The sequence below is a fragment of the Pundamilia nyererei genome, unplaced genomic scaffold, assembly GCF_000239375.1.
Source record: "Pundamilia nyererei isolate P.nyererei 1_Seehausen unplaced genomic scaffold, PunNye1.0 scaffold00011, whole genome shotgun sequence".
In the NCBI taxonomy this organism is placed as follows: Eukaryota; Metazoa; Chordata; class Actinopteri; order Cichliformes; family Cichlidae; genus Pundamilia; species Pundamilia nyererei.
In genome coordinates this window covers 6,814,914-6,827,345 of record NW_005187412.1, presented here as the reverse complement: position 1 = coordinate 6,827,345, position 12,432 = coordinate 6,814,914, and the positions used below count along the sequence as shown (strand labels likewise).

Below are 12,432 nucleotides of genomic sequence, written 5' to 3'. Positions count from 1 at the left end.
TTTTTTTTCCTTTCAAAGCACAGTAGTATTATCTCCTGCCTTTTCAGAAGAAGTTTTTCGTTCTGTTCATAATGTAATCCTGTTACACCTGCTTCCCCTTCATATTGTTGTATTTAATCTGCTCATGAATATTATTGTCTGTAACCTGTCTTTTGTATGCAGTCTCAGTGAGGAGTCACCCCTCACTTCTCTTTGGGTATTTGAGAGTTCTTAGTTTATTTTGCTCACGTTTTATTGGTAAAAAAAATAATAATAGTCTTCAGTTAATAGAATACTGTAGCTGTATTAAAACAGCTTAAAAATGAATAAATCTGAACTTTGAAAATTTAATTAAATGAAGAAATTATTTTTGTCACTCTTCTACTAAACAGCTTTTTTTTTTTAATAACCATACATAAATGTTTACGTATGGTAGGATGTGAATTATCCCTGATAGCTGTAGTATTTCAGCAGGGAGCTGAAATACTGAAGGTTTATAATGGAAATTGTCTCTTTTTTATTGTTCTATAGTTTCGCTATGCTGCAGGGCACTGATGCCTTCTCTTAATGAAATTATTAACACATGATACGCCAGAACCTCTTTTCATTAGATTTCATTTCCTGCTGATGAGGCCATTTTAATTTACAATATGTTATTATTAACCATGACACAGAGGTAATTTTTTATAACGTTAATTATTTTCTGACTATTTTTTTCTGACTCTAGAGTCCCTCTGTTTGCAATCACGTTTTCTTAATATTACTAACAGCCTCATTTTTCAGACCTGTTGCACACTATTCACTGAAATGAAAAAAGTGTTTTAATAAGTGTATTAATAAGCATCACAGAAAATATTTTGGGACTAGGTATTGCAAGTATAATTTTAAGTGTTGTAAGTATTACAAGTATACAGTAGCTTGAAAACTTTTATTATGACTCTTTTGAGATTACATCACTTCATTTTAAATTTTTTATGCGCTTTATTTGCTGTATTTTTGGTGATCGACCCTCTTATGGATAAATCACACTCACACTGTTAAACACACTCAAAAGTTTACCTCTTAAGTTCATTAATGTCTCTTGGAAGCTTTTACAAAAGGTTTAAATGATGCTACCATTGCTTTATGGAGTCTGGTCATGAAGTGAGTCTATCAACACGGACCGAAAGCTGTAATGTCGCATTCGTCAAAACTTAAATGTCTCTAAGCTCTCAGTGCAGTCACCGTGTTGAATTTTTCTGCTGTCAGCCTTTTAAACACAGTCCTTTTACAGTCTCATGTAGTGTAAGAACACAGTAGGATCATATTTTCCAAGAAGGATCACACAATACCAAGTGATTAACTATCAAAGAAAGGTAAAAAGTGTACTGGGCACAACTAACAAGGTGCCGACTCCCTCCAGCAGCAAAGGAACGTAATCCATTAAACGACACCGCCCTGAAGACTCACCGCAGCCAGCTTCTCCACAGTACAGCAACATTGTTCACATTTTGGCGTCCACTGTTTAAAAAAGCTGTCCAGCTTAGACGTACGCCTGGCCCTCCTGGAAATCCTGCATAAAGATTTTCAGGCACTGTGCGAGTCGGTGGAGTTCAGCCAGCAGCAGGTGGAAACACTGGCTGCTGAAAATGCCACCCTCAAAGAGTTGGTGAATTCCTAATTGAAAGAATGACCCAACTCTCATAAAAGAAAAGAAAAAAAATCAAGGAAACTGTCATCAGGTTCCAGGCCGGCAACATGAGGGACAACTTGGTGTTTTCAGGAATACCAGAGAAGGCAGAAGAAGACCGGGAAACAACAGTGAGTCATTTCTTCCACTTACCAGAAACCTGGAGGATGTAGTTAAAAACATCAGCTTCCCTCGTGTCCATTGTTTGGGAAATCGATGAGCTGATCGTTCTTGGCCAAATTTGAACACTTAAAAAAATATGAACTGGTGAAGAGCCACAGCCAGGAGCTAAGAGGAACAGACTTCAACAACCAGTTTTCCAAAGACATCCTGGAATGACACAAGGTTCTGTTAGAGATCTGAAAGAAATTCATCCAAGAAGGCTCTCGAGCTTTCATCACTGATAAACTGTGTGTCAACAGCCAGCTTTATTGCGATCATAACACCACGCCAGGTGACCTGGATCTACACAAACGTCACTTTCTGCTTTTCCCTTCTCACTTTCCTTTCCCACTAACAGACATGTCTACGTAGAACAAATATTGCTGGTTTAATCATCTTAGCCTGTAATTTTTCTTTTTTTGTCATTTTTTTCTTTTTTTTGTCATTATGTGTTAGCCCTGCGACAGACCATCCATCCATCCATGGGGATGGTTAGTTGATTTAGGTTACTCAAAATGGTTCTTGGGTGGCTGCATTAACTTATTTCCCTTGTCACCATTCATATCTTTTCTCTTCTCCCTCAGCACTCAGCATTATGTATGCTTTGCCTGAATGCTGGAATTTACCACATAAACGTAAACATCACAACAACAAATAAATAAATATTTTAAAGACTTCATCACAGATTAATCCTTTAGAAATATAAATAAATATTTTAAAATATAAATAAATATTTTTATTTTTATTGAGCCAGTAGTGGTAGCAATCTGACAAAATATAGCTATCAAAACAGTTCAAATTGAAAATACAGACCATAAGATAAGCCTGCATGCCGATGATATATTACTTTTCCTTAGGAACTCACAAACTTCTCTCAGAAAGACGATCACACTTATAGATAAGTTCTTATCCATATCATACTATTCCATCAGCAGTTTTGCCTCTGAAATGCAATTTGAAAAACACCACCACCCCAATACAGTCAGGTAATATTAGATATCTAGGTATATATGTTTCTGCCAGGCGCCTCTCAGTTGCCACCATGAAAATTATGATTTTGCCAAAAATAAACAATTTTTTCTCAGTTATCCCTAATAAATCCCTTGGTTTACTTGGTTTAAATCACTAGACTCCGTGGAAAAGTAAAAATCTCTAATTTGCCTTTCATAAGCTCCAGTATTAAGCATCAAAACTGCTTTAAAAGCCTTAACATAAAAATCTTTCTGACAGCCTGGTGGGACATCTTAAAAATAACTAAATGTTCATTTTTCCCATGTAAACTAACACACATTTTGAACAATCCAGATATCTGTCAGGAAAAGAAAATACTAAAGTTTGCATCGTGGCATGAGAAAGGGATAAAAAATCTTGAACATGTTATATGGAAAATCTTATGGGCCTTAAACACTCAAACATATGCACCCACTGCAAAGAGAACTCTGCTGAGAACTGTATGCATGATATATGGTCCTACACACCTGTCCAGAGGTTCTGGCAGAGGCAGGAAAGCTCGCCTCTTCTGGGTGGGTCCAGGTGCACGACCTGGGGCCCTGGGATTGTAGGTAGCAGACAGTTGGTGCTGCAAGCCATCCCCTCTTTTCAAGGATAATCGTTCACAGTGGACACAATGGGTGACGCTTTGGAGCCCATGGCACATCCTTGTTTTTTGTCTGTAGAAACCCTCACTGTATTTAAAATATGTGGTGGTAAGGCAGTGCTCTAACAGTGGGCAAATCTGATCAGGGCCAAAGCTGGTTCTGTCTTCTAAGGAGCTGTCTTGCTTTAGTCATTTTCTGACAGTCTCCACTGCCTCAGTTGTATATCTGCAAGTAACGAGTGAAACCACATCAAAAGACACTATGGTTTCTTCTGGATCCAGTATAACCCACATAGCAAGCAGGTCTGGCCCGGATCTGGTACCAAGCCGGCACTGCTGGCTGACTTCTGGTATGATAAGATGTATGTCATCCACATATGGGCCAGGCCTGGCATAGATGGTACTGCCTATGTGATGGCATGCCATATCTGGCTCGATTGTGGTTTGGTTTATGTGGCCCAGGCCTATAGAAAACAGGTCTGGCCCGGATCTGGCATCAAGCTGGCACTTCTGACTGACCGGTGTCATGGCAGAGTGTATGTCAACCAGATGTGGGCCAGGTCTGGCAATGATGGCACTATTTATGTTCCTGTTTTCCTATTTTAGTTAGAAGACCCAAATGCCGTGTTGCAATACTATACTGCTATGGTAGCCAACGTTTCAAATGCAGGTTTGACAGGTTTGTGAGTGTACACTTTATCCAAAACCTAGTGATGGTTTACTCATCTTTGCCAGTGGGTGGCTGTAGCTCAAGAGGTAGAGCAGGTCACCTACTGATCAGAAGGTTAGTGGTTCAATCCTTGGCTCCTCCAGTCCGCATGTCAAGAGTGTGAATGTAGTTAGGAAGCACTGAGTTTGGAGAAATTGTGTAAATGTGGCATGTCGTATAAAGTACTTTGGGTAATCCGGGACACTAGAAAAGCGCTATATAATAATCAGTTCATTCACTGTCTGAACAGAGCTTTGTCATGTTACGTTTGCACTGTTTTGCATGTTCTGACACATGTTGTTATTACATGGCTTGATAAGGCACACATTAGGCTGACATCTGGGGCCAACTTACAACTTACACATGGCCCACATACCGCAAAGAATGACGGGCCTTTGGTGGCCCAGATCAGGTTTGCCAGAGGTAGTTCACACATGGGCCAGCAGCAGACACACTGATGGTCCTGTGCTGGCCCATGTATGGGCCAGATCCGGGCCATACAATTTTGCTATGTGGGAAGTTTCTGGACCTTGTTGGTGAAGTCAGTGGAGTTTTTGATGTGATAGGGTGCGTTCCCCAGAAGGGGAGCTAGGATGTTGGCGAGGTTCTTGGAAATGTTGTAGGCAGCTGAATTTATACTGCTAACTGTTTATACTGTCTGAGTGGGACTCCATCTTGGCGGATCTTCGGAGGTCCCACCCACACACCTAACACCCACTCACATCTTGCGTAATTTGATCTCAATAAGTCACATGATGGCAAGGTCTCACAGTAGTTTCGCCCGAAACCTTCTGCTGATAATGACCCACACAATTTTTTAACCCATATGATGATGCACATGATAAATAGTGGGTCAGTGAACCTCTTAAGGGACAACTCCCACTAAGGCTTAAATACCTGGGACTTTCCACCATTTGGTCTTAGAACTGAGAGGTGAAACGTCTTCAAGAAACTTAAAGAAGTCCAGTCAATTTTCTTTGCAAGCTCCTCAGATTACTGTGACCTGGATGACTTAGAGCCTACACATACATTGTTGCTTTATGTACCTGTGCATTTTCGAATGTTTGCATTCCAGGTGTTGTATGTTTTTTGTTTTTTTTTACAGGTGCAGCAGCTGGCAATACATTGTGCATTTCTAGTTGATCTTCATCCTTTCATTATGTCTTCCCCAACCCCTCCTCTTTTTTTTTGCCTGTCCTGCCTTAAACATTGTCATACTGTATACCACATATAATGTAATAACTGAAATAACAGAAATAGAAATAAAGAAATAAACAGATAAACCATGAACAAGAGGAGCCTATAGAGAATTTATAGAGCTGGTCTTGGAAAAGCAAAATGTGTTTGGCACAGCAGTGCATATAATTCTGATTGATAAAACTGCCAGACAGGACAGGATTTAAAAGGAAAGGGAGAAAAAACTATGAAAGAAAGGTTGTGTCTGTTGCTGTAGGCAAATTGGTTTCACTTTGTCCTGTCTGTGTAGGTCAAACAGCAAAGTCAGCTACAGCGCAGCTCAGCAACTGCTGGGACAAACTGAATCTTTTTCTCGTGTTCAAGGGCATGACAGAGCTTCTCATCAGCAGCATGAACTCTAGCATTTCTGTTGAAGGACACTCAGCCAGTCTTTTTAAATAACAGTTCACCCCCATCTGCAAACATACATTACAACACAAGGAAAACAACATTAATCATAGGGATTATATTAGCTTATCGTTTTTTCACTGTTCCTTAAATATCCAGTTATGCAAACCTCACAGGTAGATTGACAAGTTGGAGTGGAGTAGACAAATATTTATGTTATTTGTCTTTCTATCCCTCATAGAGACTCCAGGGAAGGACGACGATGGTCAGCCGGATACATCATTCTCTGACTCGTCACTGTTTGCTCACTGGGGTCAAGAGCTCAGTCCAGACAACCGGCGAGTGGCTCTGAAGCAGTTCCAGTACTATGGATATAATGCCTACCTCAGTGATCGTCTCTCTTTAGACAGGCCAATAGCAGACCTCAGGCCTGATGGGTAAGACTGGTACAAGACTGGTTTCCTTCCCACTGTTGCCAAAGTGCTTGCTCATAGGGGGTCATATGATTGTTGGGTTTTTCTCTGTATCTATGAAGTGCCTTGAGGCGACTTGTGTTGTGATTTGGCGCTATATAAATAAAATTGAATTGAATTGAATTGAATTACAAAAATGTTCAAACACTGCAATGAGATGCATTGAATTAGATGTAGCATGCAATAACATATTTAAAAAAATATGTATGCATGTATGTATGATACACATTTTACATGTATCAACGATGAAGGCAACTTATCACATTAATGAGTATGGGTGCAAACTAATGGGGCACACAATGTAGATCCTGGGGGCTTCAAAATCCAGGGTGACAGGTTCTTGAGACAGGTACATTTATCCTAAAATGTAACACAATGAGTTTTTCTCACTAATTCTTTGCAACTTTTCACATGTAACAATTATGATATGTGTGATACATACACAGTTATGACGTCTATTTACCGGTCACTTTAGTAGGTACACCTTGCTAATACTGGGTTGGACCATCTTTTGCCATAAGAACTGGCTTAATTCTTTATGGCATTCCAGCACATTCCACACATTACAGTGAACTCGCTTTCATGTTCAAGAAACTAATTTGAATTCACTTTGAACACAGTTGGCTTTCCTGCTGTGAGCAGCCATCAGAAAACTGTACTGTGGTCACACTGCAGTCATAAAGACTTAGATGTGGTCAGCAACAATACTCAGGCTGTGGAGTTTAAATCATTCTCAGTTAATGCTAAGGGGCCCTAAGTGTGCCAATAAAATATTTTCCACATTATTACACCACCAAAATCAGCCTGAAGGCAGAATGGATCTATGCCTTCATGTTTTTATGCCAAATTCTGACTCTATTGTGCAAATGTCATACCAGTCAGCCTTTTTCTGTTGTCCAGTTGTAGTGAGCTTGGGTATATTGTAGCCTCACTTTCCTGTTTTTAGCTGACAAGAGTGGCTCTCTTTCTGGTCTCTGCTGCTGTAGAACATCTGCTTCAAGGTTAGACATGTGCATTCAGAGATGCTCTTCTGCATATCTTGGTTTTAAATTAATGTTTTTTTTGAGTTATTGTTGTGTTCTCTTTTTTAGCTTCTGATACAGGGTTTAATTAAGCTATTTGCAAAAAAATAGACTCCAATGAGTCATCATAGCAGAACAGAATCCTAGCAGTGATAGAAATTCAGACAGGACTAGGCTTGGTGGCATCGAAGGTGAGGGTAAGAGACAGAGACGGGGAGGAGTCTGAACAGTAGAATGACAAAAGAGCAGTAAGAAAGCAGAATAGAGGCTGATTGGCAGTGATGTGGATGATTTGGTTAATTAACCAAACAAAAGATATGTTTACATGTGTGCATTATGTCTATAAATTTGTACATGCATTTATTTTAATATATTGGCCCTTTAAATGTAATAGCTTAGAGTTATTTGTGAGAGATTACTGCTCATATGTAAAACTTCTGGCACATTCAAAACAGTTCCCACATACAGGAATCCCTTTTGTGGGATAAATTTTAGGAATTCTATTTTAGCTTTCTTATTAAAACTGAATGAAAACAAGAAGTACGGGCAATGTCATCTTAAAATTTATTTAAAAACTACAAAAAAAATACTTCCTAATTAAAGAAACACAAACACAAAACATAAGTGCTCACAACTTGCATATTGACCGGTTATCTGGTAATTGTAGTGCCGCTTAATGAAGAGATTAATAAAATACTAGAATTTCACTCATTAAAACTGGAGCGCAGATGTATTGGACAGGTTGTACCACAGAGTAGATACAACACCACAAACACAGAGGTCAAATTCACCCGTCAGTCAAAGCGGTCAGAATAACCACACCCCTATCTTGAAGCCTTAATATTAATACTACTTAATCGCTTAATATTAATATAACTTTTGATATTAAGTGAACTAAAATGTTCCCTTTCATACTTTCATAGTTGTTATGAAAGTATGAAGGGGAAAATTAAAGGCCCATTTTCTTCAGGCAGTTATTTTTACTTTGAAGTTGGGGGGTTTTGATATTGGAGTTTTTGGGGATTGATTCATATTTGGAAGCTTTGAAGGAGCTTAAATTAACACTTTGTCTTTAGCTTCCTTTATAAGCCCTGGAGGTTGCAGCTTGGCAGTGAAAAGTAAATGGAGTCATCCTGTGGGGACCATGAACATCTGTTCTAAATTTATGGGCCACAGCAATTGACCAAACAAAAAAATAAAAATCCTGAACTGGCAAATATTGTTCTTAAAATTTTTATTTTCTATTTTCTATTTGGAAAACTGCATTTCTGTAATTCACCCACTAAACTATAAAACATCACAAAACTATGCAATGTTAAAAAATATATAACAGAATCAAATCTTTGTTATTTGTGTTAAAAAAAAACATTAAACATTTTTAAAATCTAATACTGATGATAAACTGATGATTAACTAAGAATTACCTGATGGTTTTTGTCTCTAATCTCACTGTAAACATCCATGTACTGGCTAAAGAAATCTACACTGGCATTGTGTTCTGATTTTTAGCTCTAATGAAAAATCACTTTGAAGTGACAAAGAATTTACAAGGTCACATGGAAAAACACTGCCTCAGTAATTGAAACCCAATGAAGAGTTTACTTTTGCCTAAAGCATGCAACACCACTCACTACCTACTAATGAGTGAATTATGTTATAGATGCAAGAAAAATGCAGTTTTAACTAGGGTTGTCAAAGGGCAATTCTTACTCTACAAATATCTGTTACAAATCGCCCATTTAAAGGTGCTGGGGCAGCTGTAATACATATTTATCCCAACAGTCAAAGGTAAAGACTACTATTCTGGAGAAAACCCCAACAATCAAGAAATTCCCCTGTGAGCAAGCACTTAAATGGACACAACACAAGAATCATTCACATCACCAAACGTGATTGTGCACCTTCTTAGCGATGACAATTTAATGAAGGCCACTCCACAGTCCAAAAAATGTGATCACACAAGTTATTCCAAACAAAAATCAGGGAAAAAATTACATCACATCATCACGTTTGGGACCAGACATATGTAGATGGCTCCATGGTGGAGAATAAATGGCGATATAGTGCAAAGGTTTACACAGCTTAAAGAACTTTTGGACATTTTCTTCTCCGAACTCAATTCAGAACATTCATTCTTACTGACACTGGCTCTGCACACTCATTGAGACAGTTCCAGGGGAGACATTAATCACGCATGTTTTGTGTCTCTGTTTCACATTTCCCAAACATTATGCCTGAGCCATGGCTTTCTCCAGATACAAAAAGAAAGGAGAGCATGATGAGCATGGACAGCAATTGGGTTTTGTTGAATTTTTCTGAGGGTTGTAGAAGCAATTAAAATAACACAGTCCTAACCCAATTCTCTTCTTTTTAATTAAATTAAATGTTCATTTCTAGAGGATATTATGGGGAGGTTTTAACTAATTTTGCTACTGTTGTTATTGAGGTAGTTGTCTGTGAACACAGGAGCCATAGAACCACACAGATAAACACCTGGGTCATTTAAAAATACCTCTGTTCAGACTGAAAGCTATGTTTCCCAGACTTTTATTGCCATTTTGTGCAGCTTCCTCTTTCTGCAAATCTTGGAAACAGACCTTTAGTTTCCTTTCAGGAGAAGAAGCTGGACTCATTATTCATAATGCAAATGTCAACATGTGGTGACAGAAAACAGTGTTTTGAAAGAGAAAGACAGGAGCAGGAGATTGATGACAGACCTTACCACTTTTCTTTTCTTTTCTTTTCCCTCTGCCTTGCAGAGCACCAGCAGTGCACTAGCACCTGTATTTGTTAGATTAACCATAAACCAGTGACAACATTTATGCGTTGATAATCGGATATAAGGTTCTGATAGTCTGCCAAGAAGACACTTTGGCAAGAAACCTGACAATATCTCACTCTCAAGCGGGATAGTGTCGAACGTGTCTGTTAATCATTTAGACAAGCTGAAGGTCTAAACGTTGCCTCTTATTTGTTATTTGTCCTCCACAGGTGCAGAAACATTACTTATCCCTTGAACCTCCCTCAAGTGAGCATTGTGTTCATTTTTGTGAACGAAGCCTTGTCTGTCATTCTGCGGTCTATTCACTCTGCCGTCAACAGGACACCTTCCCACCTGCTCAAAGAGATAATCCTGGTGGACGACAACAGCAATAATAGTAAGTACCCACATTTTATGTAACAGAAATTGCCTGTTTGTCTAGCTGTAGCTCAGCAGCCGCAAACAGGCAATAGATGACTTTCCAGCTAGATTGAAGTAATAGGCATGGATTTGCAATTAGGGTGACACTTTGTCTACTATGCATTTCTAAGAGTTTTATGTGGTTTGATCACAAGCGCAAAAGTGAGTAAGCAGTGTGTTGATCTACCTTTCCCTAAGCTTCCATCTGATAATTGTCTTGTCACATCCAATTACTCCCAAGGTAATGGAGAACACCATCAGATAAAGATATTGTTTTGTTGGGTTACAGGTTGTGTAAAAACCGTGTGGAAGCCCATCCTGGATGCTATCAGAATAATCCTTCAGCATCTCTCTCTCCTTCTCTGCCTTTGTTGGTTTTGGGGGAGAGCTGAGCAATTCCAGCCAAAGTTGTTCAAAATTACCTTCAACAAAATATATATATAGTTTAAATATCGGTGTTTGCTTGCAGTCAGTATCTGTATTGCTGCTCCTCTGAGGGCCTTCAAACTCCTTTAATGTTAATTAGGAGCTGTGTACACTGGGTTTAACTGATGGATGAATAACACTAATTAGCTGCAAAGCCAGGAAATTTGCCCCAAGGCAGATAACAATCCAGCAAGGTGATGAAGTGTTTGTACATATCTTGTCTGCATTTGCAAACCTAATTCTTACATCTGCATGCATTGGATGTTGAGTAAACACTGTCAGGTCAAAAAGACATTTAATATATGCGTGTAACTACTGAGCTCTGTTCCTTCTGCGCTGCTATCACTGACATGACTGATGTGTGAGATCACTGACAGGTGACTTTAGTCTGCTTTGCAGAGCACAAGATATAGACTTGAAGTCACCTGTGAAAGTGGACCTGATAATTTACAGCAGAAGACTTTAACTACATCACAAAGGCAGAAAGCAGGCTATAAAAAGGTAATGATACTGTGCCAAGGTCATTTATAGGCTTTTCACTTTTAAATAGGCTCTGCACCTTGTAACAGGAACTGAGACAACCATTACGGGCCAATCAACAGGGGAAATTCTGGCACTGGGAGGAATATGTTTACCAGAGTCAATAATGCACAACATGGAGCATTGCCTGTAGCCTGCTGGAGCAAAACATAGATCACTGTGGTATGTCTTGATAACTTACCTCAACTCGACTGAATAAGAATTATCTCTCTCCTTCTGGCTGTTACTGGCCATAAAGTTGGATTTATCCAAATGTATCATATAAAAAAAAATGTAAAACCCAGAAGTCTCGTCCCAAATTACAACTAATATTCATTCATATTTCATCAGGTAATTGAGAGCTGGAGAGCAGTTGCCTTCAGCGCCTTCAGAGACCCAAGTCACGCGTTGACATTTTGCTGATGGCATTTCGCCCTGTTTGCTTGAGCACTCCGTCACACTGCGTATGATAGGCCTGGTGTTATCATTATCACCATGACTGTGAATCTTATCTGTGCTAAATGTCGTTAGCCTGTTGACCTGTGATGCTGCTGATAGTGCTGAAAGGGTCATCATCCAGAGCTTACCTCTGAGGCACCCACGGCCTTGCTTTAGTCATCGGCCGCTGTCACAGCTCACCTCCGAGACATTAGCATGCAGGAGAACGTGTAGCCATCAAGGTAGAGAAGGGCAAATTGACCTAGCTGATTCCTCCTTAATTGGATAATGTCCCAAGCTGTGGGCCGCGAAAGACTTGTCCGTGTAAAAGTAGGGTTTTGCAAGGGTATCGCTTATTAGACAGGCTCAGAGGACTTATGATCCATTCTTTACCCTAAAATGTAATATGTTAGGGTGTAGAGTTCTATGATGAGACACTAACCTGAAAGAAAACGGACAGCAGAAAGAAAAAATCATGCAAATCAAATCAAATCAAATCACCTTTATTGTCACATCGCATGTGCAGGCACACTGGCACAGCACATGCGAGTGAAATTCTTGTGTGCGAGCTTCACAAGCAACAGAAATGTGCAAACACAACAACACAAACCAGCAAATACAAGAATGGCTACATCTGAAACTAATAAATATATGTACAATATATAATAGTGTA

General features: G+C 39.2%; 1 protein-coding gene across 1 annotated transcript in view; it reads left to right on the top strand.

The window, feature by feature from the left end:
* The window catches only part of galnt18b (UDP-N-acetyl-alpha-D-galactosamine:polypeptide N-acetylgalactosaminyltransferase 18b), a 91,642-nt gene that overhangs the window by 29,547 nt on the left and 49,663 nt on the right, over nucleotides 1-12,432 (top strand). The window contains exons 2-3 of the mRNA XM_005724346.1: nucleotides 5,942-6,137; nucleotides 10,187-10,353. Coding sequence (XP_005724403.1) covers nucleotides 5,942-6,137; nucleotides 10,187-10,353 — 363 coding nt within the window. The remainder of the gene's footprint in view (nucleotides 1-5,941; nucleotides 6,138-10,186; nucleotides 10,354-12,432) is intronic.